Source organism: Dipodomys spectabilis, unplaced genomic scaffold, assembly GCF_019054845.1.
Source record: "Dipodomys spectabilis isolate Male_0828 unplaced genomic scaffold, ASM1905484v1 ptg000098l, whole genome shotgun sequence".
In the NCBI taxonomy this organism is placed as follows: domain Eukaryota; kingdom Metazoa; phylum Chordata; class Mammalia; order Rodentia; family Heteromyidae; genus Dipodomys; species Dipodomys spectabilis.
In genome coordinates, this window is record NW_024870775.1 from 10,992,723 (window position 1) to 11,014,240 (window position 21,518).

Here is a 21,518-nt window from a genome sequence, read left to right on the forward strand (position 1 = left end):
GCGCGGGGCGTTTGGACAGCGCCAGCTGTTGGAAAGCGTGGAGGCTGCGGGCGACTTGGACCGGCCACCAGAGGCCGATGGCTGAGTCGGCAGCGTCGGGGCGCCGGGGCCGAGTCCCCGCCGTGAGCCTGGGCACGGAGGAGCCCGCCTCGGAGACCGTAAGTCAGGACGCGGCCTCCGTCCCGCGGGAGGACGGGCGCGCCATGGCGGCCGGCCCCGGGCGTTGGCCGGCCCGCGCCCCACCAGAGGCCGCCGCTTCCCAGAAGCTGAGGGCCGGCGAGGGGGCCCCGCCGCACACCTCCTTCCTGGCATGCGGTGCTCCACCCCCAGCACCGCCAAAAAAACAACAACCAGCATGAATAACAAGAATTTGTTGAAGTTGCAAGATTTAAAATAAGATTCTGCATGCCGGTCCAGTACCAGGGAGGTGATGCTCCAATAGTCCCTCCCATCCCATGCCAGCCCTTTTACTTCCTTGCAGACTTGGTCATCTTGTCTTTGCGTGTTTACTTTTGTTTTTGTGTCTGTACTGGAGCTTGGTTTCAGGGCCTGGGTGCTCCTTTGAGCTTCTTCCCCTCAAGGCTGGTGCTCCACCATTTGAGCCACAGCTCCATTTCTGTTGTTTTTTTTTTCCTGTTCACCCTGGCTTTGAACTGTGATCCTCAGATCTCAGCTTCCTGTGTAGCTCGGTTTATAGGCATGAGCTATCCAACTCCTATCTTTGCTTTTATGAGTTGGTATCATTCACAGCATAAAAGTTTTTAACCGTGGGGCTGGGAAGGTGGCTCAGTGGTAGAGCGCTTGCCTTGCATGCCTGAGGCCCTGGGTTCGATTCTTCAGCACCACATAAGCAAAAAGAAAAAAGCCGGAAGTGGCGCTGTGGCTCAAGTGGTAGAGCACTAGCCTTGAGCTGAAGAGCTGAGGGACAGCGCCCAGGCCCAGAGTTCAGGCCCCACGACCGGACCAAAAAAAAAAAAAAAGTTTTTAACTGTAATGGGGTTTGTTGTGCCTACTTTATACACCAGCTGCTGTTCAGATAACTGATTTTCTGCAGTTTTTTTTTTTTTTTTTTGTCGGTCGTGGGGCTTGAACTCTGGGCCTGGGCGCTGTCCCTCAGCTCTTCAGCTCAAGGCGAGCGCTCTACCACTTGAGCTACAGCGCCACTTCCGGTTTTCTGGTGGTTTATTGGAGATAGGAGTCTCACGGTCTCTCCTGCCCGGGCTGGCTTTGAACCGCGATCCTCAGATCTCAGCCTCCTGAGTAGCTAGGATTACAGGCGTGAGCCACCAGCGCCCGGCCTTCTGCAGAGTTTAGTTCAGCTGGTTCACCTCTGTGTGGCACAGGCTACAGGTTAACTCCTCTGGTCTCCCACTTAGTATGTTTATCCAGTTCTCCACCTTCCTTCCCAAAATTGTGTATGTCAGCGTTAAGCTGACGCATTTTGTTTAAATGGCAGCTTTCTCTATATTGTCACATGCTACTCATGCCTTTCAATGTCACCTGTTTCATGACCATGAAACTCTGAAGTCCATGAACAGCTTTTTCAAAGGTTCTGGTTGTTTGGCATGCATTGTGCCCTTTTGTCCCTAGCTCAGGTTATACTGTAATAGAAACAGTGGGATTTGATCTCAGAGCATTTCATTTGGTAGGCAGGTGCTCTACCAGTTGAATCATGCTTCCAATCCAGCTTTTTGCTGGCTAATTGAAATGCAATCTCTTCGGCTTTTCTGCTGAGGCTTGCTTCTAAAACCATGTTCTTCTAGGTCTCAAACTCCTGAATAGCTAGGAATTATAAGAATGAGCCACTAGCATTCACCTTACTTTAGTTATTCTTCAGGTACAATCTTGAGTTTTTGCCCATCATAGACTGTGATCCTCCTATCTGTGGTCTCCTGCATAGTTGGGATGACAGGTATACCCACAAAAGCCCAGCATTTTCTGTTGAGATGGGAGTCTCACAACTTTTTCCTCCCTTGGCTGGCCTAGGACAATAGTCCTGATCTCAGCCTCCTGAGTATCAGAAATGACAGGCATGAGCTATCAGCACCCAGGACACATTGCACTTTTATTGTTGTTGTTGTTATATTATTTTATTTTTTGCCAGTCCTAGGGCTTGAACCTGGGCCTGGGGGCTGTCCCCGAACATGTTTTTGCTCAAGGGTAGTGCTCTATCACTTGAGGCACAGCACCATTTCCATTTTTTCCTGAGTCGCTTGTTGGAGATAAGAGAGTCACAGCTTTTCCTGCCTGAGCTGGCTTTGAACAAGATCTCAGCCTCCTGAGTAGCTAGGATTATAGATGAGAGCCACCTGCACCAAGCCACACCACACTTTTAATCTGGGCTCTCTGCAATACAGAGGAGTACAATAAGGGCACCAGGTTATTAGTATTACACCTCATCTGCATGACAGTGCCCTCTACAGACTGCTAGGGGGATTCTTGCTGTCAGCCTTGAATTCAGCATAGCTGTATATTGCTGATTTCCAGCATGCAGCAGCCCCCATCATGACCCACCAGAGACCCACGACACAGATGTAAGTGGCTGCACTCCTCTGAAAAGCAAGCCTCACAGTTCTCAGCAAGGGCTTTGGTCCTCATGTCCTGCTCCACTGCCTTTTCTCGGGACATGAGCCTGAATGAACCCAGGAGCTGCTTCTCTTGGGAAAATGCCTTTCCCCCCAACCCTTATATCCTGGTGGTCCCCACTTTCCTGGGCCAGGGCCAGGGCAGTGACACAGTCAGCAAGGACCTGGATAAGCCCAAATCGCTTCTTGTGTAATTCTGTGCTAAGGGAGTGTTCAGCATGTGATGGGCCCTGTTCACTGTTATAAACTGGATTGTGGAAAGCCACAGGTCGTGTGCAGTTGCAGTGTTTGCCTCTCTCCTCCAGGGAGATGACAGTCTGTCTGCGATCACCTTCGATTCTGACACTGAGCTGGTAAGTGCACCGCAGGGCTGGCAGTACCCACAGCTGCTGCTGCTGCTGTCCTCTTGGGTGCCCCTTAGTCGTGTAAACCAGACCCTGCTCCCAGAACACAGATCCTCAGCGTTCTTTGGATGCAGCCAGGAGGGTGAATGAATCTAGGGTAGGGGCAGGGCAACCAGGCCAGGGTGTGCTGCATTCCCTGCCTGTCCTCTAGCTTGCAAACTAGCTGCTCATTTAGTGGATAAGTGAGGAAGCATGTGTTAGCACTAAAGCAGTTCTTATAGCACCTCAACTCTGAGAGAAGCCCCGACTCTCCTGGGGCCACCTTGCCAGATTCCCTTCCCTACTAGAGGACAGGGCCAATGGACTCCTGGGAGAGCAGTACTCAGCCAAGCCCCAGGTAGAAGTCAGCCTTCCTTGAGTGCAGAGCTGTGTTTCTGCCCGACTCACATGAGTCCCTGGCTGTTTACTGTTACCTTCCTGACCTGATGTGATGCAGATGAGGAAGAGGAGGACCCTGTCCCCAGGCTACAGACCCAGAAGCAGAATCAAGTCTGCTCCCCATTCAGCATGAGCTGTATGCTTGTCAGGACAGCACGCCACACGGGATCCCTGCTGGGCCCCTCTGCCTCATGTGTTTGCACTGGCTCACACAAGGTTCTGTCTTGCCAGGTCCTCTGTGCAGACACTGGTAGATGCCACAGCTTAGGCTGGCCATGAGGAAAGCCAGTAAGATGTGACACTAGTGACCAGGGTCTTCCTTTCTAGGTCCACAGCCCCAGTCCCACAAGGTCCCCTCAGCCAGACATAGCTCTCAGCAGGCCGTTGTCCTATCTGGTGGCCCTCTGAGCAGGCCATGGCTTCACAGTGGGGCTCTATGGTGGTATACGCAGCTCAGTGATTCACATCACATTTTTTCTCTTTCAGAAAGCAGAAAGGAAAGTCTCCCACAAGCCTCTGTCCACCTCACCCAGTGAGTATGGGCAGGCCTCTTCTTCCTTATGTGTCCTGGAAGGAGTGAGGGGGTTTCCTTGCTGTGCACTTGGGAGAGGTTGGCACTTGTTATGGGACCTCAGGGTGGCCTCTTCTCAGGCTGAAGCTCAACACTACTCTTTGTGCCCATCGTCTTTTTTCTTATTGTCTCAGTGCCCAAACAATTCCAAGTTAAAGTAAATTTTTTGTTTGTTTGTTGTTTGTTTTTTGGGGTTTGAACTCATAGCCTCAAGCTTACTTGGCTGGCACTCTGTTTCTTGAGCCATGTCTCCAGCTCAGATTTTTGTTGTTGTTTTGGTACTGGGTTTTGAACTCAGGGCCTTTCATCAGCTCTGCTTTTTGCTGGTAATTTTGGAGTCTCATAGACCTCTGGCCAGGCTGGCATTGAACCATGATTTTTGGATCTTATCCTCCTGAATAAGCTAGGATTGTAAGAGTGAGCCCCTGGTGCCCAGTTTAAAGTTGTGTGTGTGTGTATGTGTGTGTGTGTTGATCCTAGGACTTGAACTCAGTGCCCGAGCATTGTCTTTGAGCTTCATTGCTCAAAGATAGTTCTTCCACTTGAGCCACAACTCTGCCTCCAGCTTTTTCTTTGATAATTAGAGGTAAGCATCTCAGGGACTTTCCTGCTTGGGTGGAACTGAGATCCTCAGATTTCAGCCTCCTGAATAGCTAGGATTATAGGTGTCAGCTACTGGTGCCCAACTTTAAAAGATGTTTTTGATATTGGAGTTGTTCTCTGAGAAGATAGTAAATTTTGTCAAAAGCTTTTTCTACATCATTGAGCTGATCAAGTGATTTATGTCTTTGATTCTGTTTGTATAGTGTATTATGTTTATTCGTTTTATGTATGTTGACCATCCTTGAATCATTGAGATGAAATCCAATTTGATCATTGGATATTGATCTTTTTAAGATGCTGTTGAATTTGCCTTGACAGCATTTCATTGAGAATTTTTGTTTTTATGTTCATTGAAGGGATAGGTATGTAATTCCCTCTGTCTCTCTGTCTCTGCCTGCCTGTCTGCCTGCCTGCCTGTCTGCCTGCCTGTCTGTCTGTCTGTCTCTCTCTCTCTCTCTCTCTCTTTCTCTCTCTCTCTCTCTCTCTTTCTCTTTGCTGAGTCGTCATCTGGTTTAGTGTTCCTCCCCTATTTCATGGGAGCGTTTGAGGAGTACTAGTGTTCTTTAAAGGCCTATTAAAATTCAGCAGTGAATCCACTGGGTCCTGGACTTTTCTTTGTGGAAGATTCTTTATTACCACTTCAGTCTCATTACTTGTATAGTTCTGTTTACGTAGTTTATTTCCCCTTGGTTCAATTTTGGTAGGTCAGCTGTACCTAGAAATTTATCCATTTCTTCTAGATTTTCCCATCTGAGTGTAGGTTTTCAAAGTATCCCCAGATTTCATGATATTTCCAGATTTCATTGATACTTGGTGTGCTATCCCCTTTTCTGTTTCTAGTTTGAGTCTTTTCCCTCCTCCTTTTGGTTAGATTGGCCAGAGATTTATTAGTCTTAATTTTTTTGAGACACCTTTTTGTTTTGTTGATTCTTTGTATAGTTTTTTTTAGTCTCTGTTTTGTTCATTTCTGCCCTAATACTTACTGTTTTTTCTATCTCTTAATTTGAGGTTTGACTTGCTCCTCTAAGAATAGTAGGTATGGGGAAACAAAGGAGGAGGCAACAATGCTTGATAAGAAATGTACTCATTACTTTGCCCATGTAATTGTAACTCCTCTGTACTGTTCACAATAAAAAATAAAAATAAAAAAGAATATTAGGTATATCATTAAACAATTTGAGAACTGTCTAGGACTCTTTTCTTTGATTCAGGCATCATGGCTATAAATATTGTTCTGTCTTTCCTCGTATCCCAAAGGTTCTGGTAGGTGTTTTCAAAAGGTTCCCAGAAACTTTTTGTTTACTGCCCTTATTTCTTCAGTGACCAACTGGTCAGTCATTCAACAATATGCTGTTCAGTATCCCATTTGTTCAAATATTTTCTTTAGGTTTTATTAAAATTCTAGTTTCATTCCATTATATCCTGAGATGCACTGCTGAGAAGCATGTGTGCCATGCAGCTGTGTGATGAGATTCCCTATGGAAGGCCGTTAAATCCACTTGGTCCACAGTGTTGTTTAGTTCTGAAGTTTTCCTACTGATACTCTGTTGGATGACCTCTATTGGAGAGGGTGGAATATTGAAGTCTCCCACTGTTTCTGGTGCTGGAGTATGTAAGCACTTGTAAGTCAGAAACATTTGTTTAGTTGTACTTCAATATCTAGCACTTGTATGTATGTTAATGACTGTTACTTCTCTTAAGGGGTTTTCCCTTTATTTGTATGAAGTGATCTCCTTTGTCTGTTCTGATTTTAGTTTAAAATATGTTTGGTCAGGGGCTGGGAAGGTGGCTCAGTGGTAGAGCGCTTGCCTTGCATGCTCGAGGCCCTGGGTTCGATTCCTCAGCACCACATAAGCAAAAAGAAAAAAGCCGGAAGTGGCACTGTGGCTCAAGTGGTAGAGCGCTAGCCTTGAGCTGAAGAGCTGAGGGACAGCGCCCAGGCCCAGAGTTCAGGCCCCACGACCGGACCCAAAAAAAAATAAAAATAAATAAATAAATAAATGTTTGGTCAGATATAAATCCAACAGTTTTCAACAGTTTTAGCTTGCTTTGGAGGCCTCTGCTTGGGACCTTTTTTTACCTTTCACCTTAAGGCTAGGTTTGCCTTGGTAAGGGAGTTGTAGACAACACATGCTTGGATAAGCTTCCATTCCATGTCCTTTAATTGGAGAGCTGAGAGTGTTAATGTTGAAATGTCTGTTGAATTTCCTTTCGTTTTTTGTCTTTATGATGTTACATCTTTCATTTATTTATTTATTCTTATAGTGGCGTTTATTCTTTCTTGTTCTTGGTTTGTCTTCGTGTGTGTGTGTGTGTGTGTGTGTGTGTGTGTGTGTGTGTGTGTGTGCGCACATGTGCGCACGTGCGCGCAAGTTTGTGTGCGATTCCTTTAAGTGTCTTGGCATCTTGAAGTGCTAGCCTTGTATTCATGAATTCCTTTTGTTTATCATGGAAGGCTTTTTGTACTCTCTCAATTATGAAGGATAGTTTTGTGGATACACTTAACCAGATGGTTGTTATATTTCAGGGCTGAAATAATATCCTTCCATTTAAAGTTCATTTAGAGTTCATGTTGAGAAACCTGCTGTTCTTATGGGCTTGCCATTATATGAAATTTGTCTCTTCTTTGAGATTTTCAATATTCTTTCTTTATTCTGTACATTTAGCATTTTAGTTATACTATGTCTAGGAATATTTTCAATTTTGCCTCTTTGGTGTTCTATAGGTCTCCATCTGGATGGGCCTGTCTTTCTCAAAATTGGAGAAGTTATCTGCTGTTATATTGTTGAATAGGTTAATCTGTGCCTTTGGTTTGTATCTGTTCTCTTTCTTCTGTACCCATGTTTCGTAAGTCTGGTTTTTCCATGGTGTGCCAGATGTCCTGCATATTCAATCTGTGTTTTCTTAGTTTTGTGGGATTTTTTTCCAAAGTCTATGACTGAATGATTTGTTTATTCTACTTTATCTTCATTCCTAGCTACTCTATTATCAACTTGTTCTGCTGTTAGATTTCTATTGAGAGTTTTGTTTTGTTTTGGTGTTATTTATTTATTTATTTTCAGTACTAGGATTGAACTCAGGACCTCTTCCACTTGAGCTATAACTCAGCCTCCAACATTTTCTTCATTAACTGGAGGTAAGAGTCTCATGAATTTATCTGCCCAGGCTGGCTTTAAACCACAATCCTTAGATTTCCTGAGTAGCTAGGATTACAGGCTTGAGCCGCTGGCACCCGGCATCACTTAAGCTCTTTATTGTGAAGTTGTTGGCTTTTGAGAGTGACATGTTGCCTTGTTTACTCATGAACTTTGTGGTTTTATGATGAGATATATGCATCAGAGGTTTTTGGTGAATATTTCCATCTTCTGTTTCCTTTTAGTTGATTATTTCTTTTTTTAATTAAATATTTTTATCATCATTACAAAGGTGATACACAGGAGTTACCATTTCATAAGTCAGGTAATGAGTTCATAGTTGATGATTTCTTGCAGGTTACTTAAGTCTATGTAGTAGCTGTATGGTGGTGTACTTTCTTTCCTGTTACTAGATTGGAGGTGTGTGGCTCACAGGTCAAACCTTCAGTTTCAAAGCTCAGGACTCTGTGTGGACCTCTTCTCCACTCGAGGTGAGGAAGCTTGGCTGCAAAAGCTGATGTTGTTGATAAACCACAGCCCTGTGTTTGGGGCAATCCCTGATGAAGACCACTGCTGTGCCAGTGTCTTTAGACAAATAGGGAAGCAAAGATGTATCTTCATGATCTAGGAAGACCTGAGTTAACCACAGTTGTAAGGGGAAGGAGACAGTGAGGGTAACACTAATGAATGAAACCCGGTATTCACTTATACAAGGAAGGAAGGGTGGGAGCTGAGCTTGATGGGAGAGTTTAATGAGAAAATGGAGTAGAAAAGAGGGAGTTAGCATTGTGTTGAGGGGGAGAAGATAAATGTAGAAATGGAATAGATCTCTCTCTCTCTCTCTCACATACACACACACACACACACACACACACACACACACACACACACAAAATGATATTTGGACAGTCTAGTTACCTGCAAGGTTTAAGGGTGGGAGAATAGAAATGGAAGAAAATATGAGTGAGTGCAGTCCTAATTGTAGACAGAAGGAAAGTACAAATGAGGAAGGGCAAAAGGAAGGGATGCAGTTCAGTGGTAAAGTGCTTCCTAGCAAACATGAGGTTCCAGTACTGAAAAAGAAAAAAAGACTGAGCCAGGCGCCAGTGGCTCACACCTGTGATCCTAGGCGAAGATCCGAGGATCAAGGTTCAAGCCAGCTCAGGCAGACAAAACTACAAGACTCTTACCTCCAGTTAACTAAAAGTGGAGACATGGCTGACATGGTAAAGCACCAGCCATGTGCAAAACAGCAAGCAAGAATATAAGGCTCTGCTTTCAAGTCCCAGTACCAATAGATACTCCACAATATCTTCATTTTTTATATATTTGTCTATTTTATTTAATTAAGGAGATGAATCACAGATAAAAAATAATTTTAAAAATTTATCCTTCATAATAACAAAATCAAGGATGCCCTGGAAAAGTATGATTCCTCTCCTTTTCTCTCTCTGTCTGTCTCTCTGTCTCTGTCTCTCTGTCTCACTCTTTCCCTCTTTTGATAGTACTGGGGTTTGGTAGGGCTTGTACTTGCTAGGCAGGTGCCCCAGCCCTCATTTCTTCTAGATATTTTACATTTTCAAATGTCCCTATTATACCACTATGTAGCAACGTGAGAAAATAGTTACAGGTTGAGTCACACAGCTCAAACCCTCTCATCGCTATTTGGGGGTGGGGAGGGACAGTGATCAGGGAATGATGGTTTGAGGCAAAAGATTGGGCATTGTGCTGTGTACCTGTCACCCAGCAAGGGAGGGAAGCACAGACAAGACCACAGTCCAGGCAAGTCTGGACATACAGTGAGACCCTGTCTCAAAAGATAGCCAGGGAAAAAAGGGCCTGAGCTCAAATCTTAGTACCACCAAGTAAAAAAAATCATATTAGATATAATTACACATTCACATGATGGTGACTAAAAGTATAAATATCTGAATAGTTTGGATTAGGCTACCATGATATTGGTAGAATTAGGATATTAGTAGAATTTCTCATTCTTATAAATTTCCCATTATTGTATTTACAGTAAAAATTAAAAGAAATATAAATGAATATGTACATATATAAAGTAGTCATAAAGCTGGGCATGGTTTATCTGTAATCTTAGCTGCTTGGAGGCTGAAGTAGAAAGAACACTGAGTCCAGGGGTTCAAGGCCAGCCTGAGCCATCAGTATAGCAAGAGCCCCTTATCAAATAAATAAATAAGATAACTGAACCTTTTGCATTTTTTTTAGTTGGTCATGGGGCCTGAACTCTGGGCCCGGGCGCTGTCCCTCAGCTCTTCAGCTCAAGGCTAGCGCTCTACCACTTGAGCCAAGTACCACTTCCCGTTTTCTAATGGTTAATTGGAGATAGGAGCCTCATGGACTTTCCTGCCCAGGCTGGCTTTGAACTGTGATCCTCAGATCTCAGCCTCCTGGGTAGCTAGAATTACAGGCATGAGCCCCTGGCACCCAGCTACCCTTTGCTTTTTAACAAAATAGTTATGATGTAGGTATATTTTTGAATATTTAGTTTTGCCAACTGGGTGCTAGTAGCTCAGGCCTGTAATCCTAGCTACTTGGGAGGCTGAGATCTGAGGATCATGAAGCCAGACCATACACAAATGTCCATAAGATTCTTACCTCCAATTAACCACCAAAAAGAAGCCAGAAGTGGAGCTGTGGTTCAAGTGGTTGAGTGTTAGCCTTGAGTAAAAGAAGCTGAGAGATGGTACCCAGGCCTACAAAAAGCAAACAAAATTAATTTTTTCCATTTTTGTCCTAATTTTTTTGTGCTAGTACTTGGGCTTAAACTCAGGGCCTTGTGTTATCACTTGGTTTTTTCACTCAAATCTGGCACTGCACCACTTGAGCCATGCCTCCCCTTCCCGTTTTTGTCTCTGTATTCCTGCATGTCAGGGCACACTGCTAACCATGTGTTGGCTTTCTAGAGTCACCTTACTACAGCAAGCCTCGGAAAATGACGTCCTGGCGGTCCCTGCGAACCACAGGGGGGATGCCTCTGAGCAGCAGGCTGTCCCAGACACCGCCAAAGCTCTGGCTGGGCTCTGCTAAACAAGGTACTTGCAGGGCAACTGGAGAGAGAGTGCTCCCTGGGTGTCACCATGCCTGCTGTCTCAGGACACTTGGGTATGATCCTTGGGTCTGCTCAAGTGACACAGGGGCCCCTCTTGCTATACTGCATCCACTGCTGGGAGGCTGAGGTGTGGCAAGGCCAGCTCCAGCAGCTAAAAGAGCCCACAGTGACATTGATGGGGGCTTTGCAAGCTGCAGCATGACGCTGCTCCTAGGGGGGACTATTTACCATTTACATCATATAGCAGGTGCTACGAAATGCTACATTCCAGGGCCTCATGATTTGACCTTGAGGGCCTGTGCTGAAGCAGCCTCAACGGGGATGTCTCAGCCGGGTGTCTTCTGGGTGATGGAGTTTTCTTACAACCTAGGTGCAGATAGGGAGAGCCTCCATTGCCTTTGCATTCAAGCCAGGAGGACAAGGCTAACCCACGGAGTCCACACTTACTGGGAGCACTCATGGGCCCCCACCCAGAACCAGCTGCATCCCTGACTTATCTGAGCGAAGCCATGGGACAAAGCTCACCATGCAGGCAATGCATCAGCCCTGCTGAGCATGCTGGCTGGCTGCGCTGGGCTGGGCTGGAGTGAAGTGATCCTTGTTACAGCCTTCCAAGTAGTGGGGATTACTGGCTTACCACCAGGCCTGGCTTGTTGAGAGACTTTTGGTCCTTTTATCACTGTCTGCTTAAAAAGGGAGTACGCTAACTTCCAGCTTTCCACTAAGGGGTAGCCAAGAGTTCTGTCCCTTGTGATGACCTCTGAGAGCCTGTGTATTCCTCCAGGCCACACCCCAGGAATCACCATCTACAGAGAGAAAGAAGACATGTACGACGAGATCACCGAGCTGAAGAAGGTAGCACCTGTCTGCCTTTAACCATGTCAGGGCTTGGGTGTGCCCTCTGGGTAGAGTCTGAGTGTCACTCACACGCTGGCCAAGTGAGGCCCGGCCACAGTAGCTGCACAGACGGTGACACCTGCCTTGGACAGCACCCATGCTTCAGCTCCCACCCCTGCCAGCTCCTACTCACTACACTTACTCAAGGGTGGTGGGCTGGTGATGGTCCCGTGCCAGCCTTCAGTAGCACAAAAGGGGCACTTGATGTGGCATTGTAACCTGTTCAAGTGACCTGCCCACGTGGCAATATTCCACACACCCTGTCCAACTTCTGTGCTTCAGAAGCTTGCAGGTAGACAGGGCCTTCATTACAGTCAGTGCCATTTGTGGACAACTTGAAAGGGGGCTGCCTCACTTAGCCAGCAGGGCAGAGGTCATGTACCTGCGCCCACAGCCACACACTTGGTGAGGTGGGGATGGCCTCATGTGACATCATCGTATTAGTTCCCATGGATGCTGTTGTCTGAGCAGTTAACTGGGCTCACTCTGTCACTTTAATCTCTGTGTTGCCCTCCTGGCTGGCTGCACTGTAGAGCTGTGTGTGTGTGTGGACTGCAGTCAGTTAAATGAGGCCTGGCTGTTGTCTGGGATCATAGGGGGAATTCCCATTAGGTTAAGAGACAGCTGAGTGGCCTTAGGGAAAGCTCCAGCTAGAGCTAGGCTTCTGGGAACACAGTACCAGCTTTCTTTAAATGCGTATCTGGATAAAATCAGCCTGTTTCCCACACTCCCAAAGGTGTAGGCTGTGTTTCACTGCTGTGTTCTCAGATCCTGAGCATCACCGCAGTTTCCTGTGCACAGTGCCTCTGCTTCCAGTTAGAAAATTGGGAAAGTAGCCAGGCCTGGAGGCCATGCCTGTAATCCCAGCTACTTGGGAGGCAGAGACAGGAAGATCTCAAAGTTGAGGCCCGACTGAGCACCTTAGTAACACCTGTCACAAGTAAAAAAGATAGAGCTGGGGACATACTGAGTGTCAGAGCTAGAGTGGGGTTTGAACCCCAATACTCTCCCCACATGAGGTATAATCGTGCTGGCTTCATCAACTTAAGAAGATGCAATAGGGGGCTGGGAAGGTGGCTCAGTGGTAGAGCGCTTGCCTTGCATGCATGAAGCCCTGGGTTCGATTCCTCAGCACCACATAAGCAGAAAAAAAAAAGCCGGAAGTGGCGCTGTGGCTCAAGTGGTAGAGCGCTAGCCTTGAGCTGAAGAGCTGAGGGACAGCGCCCAGGCCCAGAGTTCAGGCCCCACGACTGGACCCCCCCCCCCCCCAAAAAAAAAAAAAAGATGCAATAAAATATCCAGGTTGTGGTCAGAGCACTGCCTCATGCACAGTGGGAATTTGCATGTCCTGGCCGTCTGGGTGCTCATTGCTGGGTTTGAACCGCTCTTATGCTTTCCAGTTCTGTCGTTCCCATTTTGTTCTGTGTCTTCTGTTTAATTTTCTCAAGCATGTTTGCTGAGGAAACATTTCTAGGAAGATTGTTGAAAAATCTCATTCAAATGAAATTCAAATAAGACTTTTCTGGTCCTTTATATGAAGAGTTCTCCACTGAAACATGTAGGGTGTTACATCATGAGACTCTGGCCCCCATGACATTGTTCTGGGAACACCTCACCACATCTAAGCAGGTGGATGTGCAGCACTAACTCTTGTGGCATGCTAATGGGGATTCTACTACCCCTAGACCTGCTGTTTGGTGACCTCAGCAGCCCCTGGCTCCAGCAGCCCTGGGTGCCTGCTACCTAGCCCAGTAGTATGGTGCCCTCTTGCGGTTGTGCCTGGGCTATGTCACGGGCTGCCTACCCTTAGTTGAAGAGAACAATTTGGGGGCTTTTTAGTAGGGGACCAGAACTGGGGCTTGAACTCAGAGCCTCTTTCTCTTACTTGCTTTGATGGTCAAGGTGTGACTTGATCACTTGAGCTATATAGTTCATCTTCCACTTGTTCATTTTGTTTTGTTTTTGCTTGTTTACTAGAGATAAATGTCTCACAGACTTTTCTGCCCTAGAAGCTAGCTTTGAACTACGTCCTTTAGATCCTAGCTCCTGAGCAGCTAGGGTTACAGGTGTGAGTCACTGGCACCCAATTCATTTTGGAGGCTTTTATTGTCTGCCAGTTGGTATTAACTTCTTCGCACTCCATCCAGATGAAGTAGAAAGAAAACCAAAGTGGCTTCCTGTTCTCTAACAAAGTTTCACTTTCTTTCCTTCTCTTCCTCCTTCCTTGTGGTGCTGGGATCAAGCCCTGGGCCTCATGATGCTGGGATATCCCCTACACCAGCCAACCTGGGCTTAACTTACCCTGGTCAGGTTTTTAGGTTTCCCAGAATGCACAAACCTTTTCCAAGTGAGGACATTAAATGTTCTTCATCTTTACCATCTCCTCATAAAAGGTCCTTATTGTGACCCACGATCTTCCCAGTCTACCCCAAAGGGAGGCAGACTTCTTTGGAAGCTGCCTGTGGCTCAGGATGACCCTCCGGGACCATGTGTCCCAATGTGTGCTCATGTGTCACATGTGTGCTGGCCCTCTCTGCTCCAGTTGCTGCACATGCAGAAAAACGATGTAGACCTGATGAGGACAAAGCTGCGGCGCTTGGAAGAAGAAAACAACAGGAAGGACCGGCAGATAGAGCAGCTGCTGGACCCAGGGCGGGTAAGTCAGCCATGGCCCATGGGTGGGGTGGGAGCTGAAGCCTGGGGATGGGGCAGGGGGGAGGCGCCTACCTCTCCTGCTTCTGTCCGCTTACTGCAGGGCTCTGACTTCATCCGGACTCTGGCAGACAAGAGGCCTGATTCTGGCTGGGTGAGTAGAGCCTGCCTCCAACATCACAGGTAGGGACACTGAGGACTATACTTGCACAAACATTGCTGAGGGGAAGAGGGGGACCAGAACTTTCTAGAACTGTTCACAGAGCCATAGAGTGATAAAAAAGATGTCTCAGGATTTGTTATGAGGAATAAGATGAGGTGAGCAGGCTTCACAGAAGTAAAAAAATGAATGTCAGAGATAAGAACCAAGGTGGCAGCTGGTCCAGTGCACAGCCAGGTTGTGATTCACACAGGCAGGGCAGCCCATGTCCTTGACATGGTGGATCAGGCAGTGTGCCCCTCTGCAGAGTGACAGGCACTGGGGCTGGGGAGGCTGCAATGTGGCCGTGCTGAGGCATCTGGTATACCTGCCAGGTGACAGAGGAATAAAAGAGTCACCATCCATGGATGGGGTGCATGCCAGGTGACAGAGGAATAAGGGAGTCAGTGTCCATGGATGGGGCGCATGCCTGGTGACAGAGGCATGGAGGAGGTACCATCTGTGGATGGAGAAGCCAGTTTCCGTGTTACCCAGTACAGAGAGTAGGGTAATGATATGACTTATGCACTCTATAACCTAGAATCAACATTCGCATAAAAATCCTCCACACTAAGGTGGAAATGGAACCATATAACAAGAGGGAGGATGAAACCAAGCAACCCAAGAGTTGCTTTCTGCCAAGAATGTGTCAAAAAATCTCTACAACCCTCAAAAGAGAACCATCGTCTGAAATGCAGCACATGCGTGATGTGTATGAGGGGAAATGTGCTGTCTCTCATCAAGGCAATGAGGGCCTGCCCCTGTGCTCTGGCTTCTGTGCTCAAAGGCTTCTGGATGGATCTGGGTGCCTCCACAGGAAAGTAGTTCTATTAATCAAGTAACCAATGAATGAAGTTAGTGGCAGCATCATAGAGTGTTGCAGCTGGCCCTGGGCCATCCCCACCCTCAGCCTCTGGAGCAGTGGGGATCACAGACCACACTCCTGGCTAAGCAAGTGTGTTTGGTACTGCAGCTGTGCTATGAGGCTGTTCAGTTTGCACAAAGGTGTGACACGTTTGCTCTTGTGTAACAGAGTTCCTGAAATCATGGAACAGATTTGCCTAAGTCAGGTTCCCCTGACTACACCAGCTCTGTCCCAGCCCAGTCATCCCAGCACCAGGACGTCCTTAGAAGAAATTAGACTGCTGAGCCAGGGCTGGTGGCTTACACCTGTAATCCTAGCTACTCAGGAGGCTGAGATCTGATGATTGCAGTTCAAAGCCAGCCCAGGCAGGAAAGTCCATGAGACTTATCCCCAATAAACCGCCAGAAAACTGGAAGTGGTGCTATGTGGCTCAAGTGGTAGAGTGCTAGCCTGGAGCTGAAGAGCTGAGGGACAGCACCCAGGCCCGAGTTCAAGCCCAAAGACGGAAAGAGGGAGAGAAAGAGAGAGAAAGAGAAAGAAAGGAAGAAAGAAAGAAAGAAAATTGGAAAGGAAGGAAAGAGAAAGAAAGAAAGACAGCAAGAAAGAAGTTAGACTGCTGGGCAAAGCCCACACTGTAAAGCAACAAACCACACAAAAGATCAAAACTACCTTCAGTGACAGCAGAACTGGCGTGCCTGGCACCTACACAACTACTGCAAAGGCAGTAGTTGGTCAAATGCTGCCCACTGCAGACATGTGGAACATGCCTGTAATCCCAGCTACTCAGCAAGCTGAAACCTGAAAATCAAGCTTCAAAGTCACACCAGTCAAATTGTTGGGGGTTTTTTGTTTTGTTTTTTGATGTGCCAGGATTTGAACTAGGATTTGAACTCACAGCCTCATCTCTCAGCTTTTGCATTCAAGGCTCTCTGCCACTTGAGCCACGTCTCCATTTCTGGCTTTTTGCTGGTTAATGGGAAAGAAGAGTCTCTCAGAATTCATACGTCCTGTTGTAGAACAGTGCAGATGTATACATATAGGAAGAGCTGGGGGTCAGGAGGACTGAGAAGGGCAGCTTGCACTCCACAGTGTGCTGGTGTGCCTGCACTCAGCGTGTGCACCCAGCAGTGGGCCCCTGCACAACAGATGCCCTGCGGGCTGGGCAGGTGCCTGCTGAGGGGTGGCAGGCGAGGAGAGTGGCCTCCTCCATAAAGCCATAATTGTTTTGAGGAAAGACAGAGGGTCTCATTAGCTTCCTGGAGAGAAGTGGTGGACAGTGCAGCCTGCCCATTCTCCCAGGCATGCAGTGCGCTCAGGGACCATTGCCACCACTGCTGCTGCTGCCACCATTGCCTGTGTCTTGTACTCTTTGTCCCCTGCACACTGAGTGAGTAGGGCAGTGGCCTACATGGCAGGACAGCATTAGGAAAGAAGGAAGGATGGACTAGTGGAAGGGGCCAGCGGGGTGGGATTGTGTGACTCATATGGGCCTGAGCCTCCAGCAAGAGTGGGGAGAGCTTAGGTTCCAGAGATGCTGGCTGAAGTGGCCTCCCTCTGCCAGCAGGTCATCACTGGGCTCAAGCAGAGGATCTTCCGGCTGGAACAGCAGTGCAAGGAAAAGGATGGCACTATCAGGTGTGAGCATGCCCGCCCTCGGCCCCCGCCAGCAGGGACCAACCGCTTGCTCCTGCATCTCTATTTTCTTGCTAGTGTCTCTTTGTCTCCAGCATCCTTTTCTTGGTCGCTGATGCCAGATCTACTGTCTCCCCATAATGCCCCATTCTCTCCCCTGGCTACATGGCACTGGGCCTGTCTTGCACTTGGTCTGTAGCTTAGCTGTCCATGTTTCTTTCCCCATCTTCTTTTTTCCTGATCTTTTTAGTGCCAAGAGAATGTTGTCTTGGCTGTAGTTAATGCTGTTTAAGGGACACTGTCACCAACTTGGTAGTGCATATAGCTCAGGATTGAGTGTGAGGCCAGTCATAGCAAGACTGCTCCCAACAGAGGAACAAGGGAAAACCGCGTCCACCTGTCTGGTCTGTGTCCTCTCCTGTGGACCCCCCTCCTGTTTCCCCTCCTGCAGACTCCACTCCTGTGGACCCCCCACTCCTGCATCCCATCCTGCAGTCCCCCACTCCTTGTTTCTCTTGGAGTCTGTTTCTGAGTTTCTGGGTGCTCCACTCTTCCTGTGTCTTGGCACCTATAGTGTGAGGCCCTTAGCATGTCAGGAGCCCAAGACAGAAAATAACTCTTAAACCTCATCCCTCTCTTCACCCACTCCTCCCCGGCCCCGGTGCTCTGCGGCTCATCTGCTTGCTGAGGCAGCCTGAGGCAGCCTGCTTGGGAATGGCTGCACATGCGTCTTCTGTCAGCCGCTACACTTTTTGAAGGCCAGAGCCACAGAAAACCTCTTTCCCTTCCCAGTTCTCTTCCAAAGTCATCCCTTCCCTGAATGCCCACATGGCCCTGGACTCTGGCCTTGGCTGTGGTAACTCTGAACTTGGGTTTTGGGTTTCCAGCAAACTTCAGGCAGACATGAAGACTACCAACCTGGAGGAAATGCGGATCGCCATGGAGACCTACGATGAGGAGGTATGGGTGCTCCTGATGTGGGCAGGGTGCATGCTCACAAGCAGGCCTGTTGGGAGAAGCAACTGCCAGCCAGGGTCATGCTGGCCATGCATGCGCAGTGCAGCGTGACCGCAAGTCCCAGCAGCTTAGTGTGTGGTCCCACAGGAGACAGAAATGGGGGAAGGCTAATGGCATACTCACATGTTTTTCTGACACTCTCACTTGGTCCTTCCAGATCCACCGTCTCCAGACTCTGCTGGCGAGCTCCGAAGCATCAGGGAAGAAGTACGTACTGCTCAGCGCTGGTTTCTAATGTTTCTGCCAATCCTGCAGCAGGTAGCCCCTCCAGGAAGCGGCCCCTCCCTCATGTCTGCCTTGGCAGCAGGGCCCGTGGCTGCACCCTTTGGGGCAAGAGCTGCATGTGCGCACCTGGGTTACTGCTGTGCCTTGTGACTATGCCTGCAACAGTTGACCCGCACTCCACACATGACTCATTCCACCTGGCACTTTCCCACTAGCACTGCCAAAGGCAGACCTGCCTTACTAAGCAGATCCTTGAGCCACTGCTTTTACCCGAATCAAAGGCTGGGGCCTAACTCAAATGGTAGTGCCCTTGCTTAGCATGCTTGAGATCCTGGGCTCAGTCATCACTTCGGCGAAGCAATAGCCTATGTCTATAAGTTCAGCTGCTCAAGAGGTGGAGATTGCCGGCGCTGGTGGCTCACGCCTGTAATCCTAGCTACTCAGGAGGCTGAGATCTGAGGATCGCGGTTCAAAGCCAGCCCGGGCAGGAGAGACAGTGAGACTCCTATCTCCAATAAACCACCAGAAAACCGGAAGTGGCGCTGTAGCTCAAGTGGTAGAGCACTCGCCTTGAGCTGAAGAGCTGAGGGACAGCGCCCAGGCCCAGAGTTCAAGCCCCACAACCGACAAAAAAGAAAAAAAAGAGGTGGAGATTGAGAGAATCTTTTTTTTTTTTTTTTAATTTAATTTAATTTTATTTGTGAACATACTGTACAGAGGAGTTACAGTTACATGGGCAGGATAATGCGTACATTTCTTACCAAACATTGCAGCCTCCTCCTTTGTTTACCCTTCACATCCCTTCCCAGCCTCCCCCCTCCCCCCCTAATCCCAATCCTTCTCCTCCCCCCCCCCCGCCCCCCCCCCCTCCGAGAGAATCTTGATTCAAGACCAGCCTAGACAAAAAGTTTACAAGATCCCATCTCAGCCAATAAAAAGGCAGACTTAGCTGGACATGCCTATAATCCTGGTTGTTCAGGAGACTGAAATCTGAGGATCAAAGCTGGCACAGGCAGGAAATTCCATGAGACACTTATCTCTAATAAACTACCAAAAAGCCAGAACTGGAGTTGTGGCTCAAGTGGTAAAGCACCAGCCTTGAGCAAAAGAAGCTCAAAGCACCTAGGCCCTGATTTCGAGCTCCAGGACATACACAGTAGAGAGGGAGAGAGAGAAATGAGTATTGTTCTGTAAAGTTCCCATGAGCATTGGGTCAGCAGAGCCTGCGCCTCAGCTCTGGGTGATGCAGGCTCAGGCTCTGGCAACCTCCATGCTCTCAGCAGCAGCTTCCTGTGTTCCTCTTTACTCTGTCTGCCCTGCCCTAGCTGGGCCCTTTTACGCATACCTTCATGGTCTCATCACATGCAGAAAGCTGGACAGTGCTTCAGCTGTGCCCTGGGCCATCTCCAGCAGTGACATCACAACTCAAAGCCACAAAGGTGCAGTAGTGTCTTTCTGCCCTACACAAGCAGTGAAAAGAGCGTTGTCTCCCCATGAGAGGATGGCATGGCCTCAGAGATTTCTCAGCCCTCTACACGTGCATGGCTCTAAAAAGCCCCATGAGCACTGGTTTTAGTTTACAGGGATTTTTTGTTGTAGTTGTTTTGGTTTTTTTTTCTGGTACTAGGGTTTGAACTCAGAACCGCATACCTGCTTGGCTTTCTTACTCATGGCTAGCACTCTACCACTGAATTATGCCTGCCTTTTTGCTGATTAATTGGAGATGGGATTTTGCAGAATTTTCTGCCCAGGATGGCCTTGAACTGCATTCTTCTGGATCTCAACCTCCTCTAAGTAGCTAGGGTTACAGGTGTACGCCACTGGTGCTCAGCTAATTTGCAGATAAATCTTTTTTTTTTTTTTTTTGATCGGTTGTGGGGCTTGAACTCTGGGCCTGGGCACTATCCCTCGGCTCGTCAACTCAAGGCTAGCGCTCTACCACTTTTAAGCCACAGCACCACTTCTGGTTTTCTGGTGGTTCATTGGAGATTAAGAGTCTCACAGACTTTTCTGCCCAGGCTGGCTTTGAACCTCAATCCTCAGATCTCAGCCTCCTAAGAAGCTAGGATTACAGGAGTGAGCCACTGGTGCCGGCTCTGAATACAATTTTCATTGTTGTTGTTGTTGGTTGTGGGCCTGAACTCTGGGCCTGGGCGCTGTCCCTCAGCTCTTCAGCTTAAGGCTAGCACTCTACACTTGAGCCACAGAGTCACTGCGGGTTTTTCTGCTTATGTGGTGCTAAGGAATTGAACCCAGGGCCTCATGCATGCAAGGCAAGCACTCTACCACTGAACCACCTTCCCAGCCCCAGAATACAATTTTTATAATAAGAATGGGAGTACAAAGCTGGGCACCGGTAGCTCACGCCTGTAATCCTAGCTACTAAAGAGGCTGAGATCTGAAGATCTTGGTTCAAAACCAGCCTGGGCAGGAAAGTCTGAGATTCTTATCTCCAATGAACCAACAGAAAACAAGAAGTCGACCTGTGGCTCAAGTGGTAGAGCGCGAGCCTTGAGCTGAAGAGCTGAGGGACAGCGCCCAGGCCCAGAGTTCAAGCCTCATAACTGGTTTAAAAAAAAAAAGAATGGAGTCTATCACGGGGTTAACATTTTGCTTATTTGGGGTTCAGAGTTAGTGTTCGCTGTTTGACTGTAGATTCTCAACTGTAAGACCACTCAGCTCCCCACCAGAAAGAAACAGGCCAAGACTTGAAGCTCATCTCTCATTGGAAGCCATTTTAAGCTAGTCAAGAAACCTAGCCTCAGCCTTGCCTCTATTGTTGCCAGGCCCTTGATGGAGAAGCCTGGCCTGAAAAGACAGAGGAAGATGAGCAGCGCCCTGCTGAACCTGTCCCGCAGCGTCCAGGAGCTGACCGAAGAGAACCAGAGCTTGAAGGAAGACCTGGACCGCGTGCTAAGCAACTCGCCCACCGTCTCCAAAACAAAGAGTATTTCCCGCAGATCACTGGTGGGGAGGGTGGGGAAGCGGGGGGACAGACATGAGGGAGGAGGTAAGGTCTCATTCTGCCAGGGGAGATGTGAGGTGGCCCCAGTGATGTGAAGGGCATGTGCTGTGGGCAGTTTGTTCTAGAAAGTGGATGTCGGCTCAAAGCAGACATGTCGGGACCTTACAATGTGGCAGCCATGTTCTAGGCCCTGGAGGTAGAGCAGGATGGGATCAGAGCACAGGCTCCCCTGCCACAGTGACCACGCGGTGGCATGGCCTGTGGGGCAGGTGAGGTCTGAGGCGCGGGGAGGTGGAGGCAGGCCGTGGGCAGTGT

The 21,518-nt window shown here is 48.2% G+C and overlaps 1 protein-coding gene across 2 annotated transcripts in view; it reads left to right on the top strand.

The window, feature by feature from the left end:
- Iqce (IQ motif containing E) overlaps positions 1-21,518 on the top strand; it is a 38,480-nt gene continuing 16,962 nt past the window's right edge. Inside the window, exons 1-11 of one of the 2 annotated variants that reach the window (XM_042687059.1) lie at positions 1-158; positions 2,891-2,938; positions 3,854-3,899; positions 10,606-10,734; positions 11,536-11,606; positions 14,191-14,304; positions 14,404-14,454; positions 16,926-16,999; positions 17,884-17,956; positions 18,171-18,220; positions 21,025-21,185. In XM_042687059.1, coding sequence (XP_042542993.1) covers positions 78-158; positions 2,891-2,938; positions 3,854-3,899; positions 10,606-10,734; positions 11,536-11,606; positions 14,191-14,304; positions 14,404-14,454; positions 16,926-16,999; positions 17,884-17,956; positions 18,171-18,220; positions 21,025-21,185 — 898 coding nt within the window. In that variant the 5' untranslated portion in view covers positions 1-77. The remainder of the gene's footprint in view (positions 159-2,890; positions 2,939-3,853; positions 3,900-10,605; positions 10,735-11,535; positions 11,607-14,190; positions 14,305-14,403; positions 14,455-16,925; positions 17,000-17,883; positions 17,957-18,170; positions 18,221-21,024; positions 21,186-21,518) is intronic. The other variant, XM_042687060.1, reaches the window with a different exon arrangement.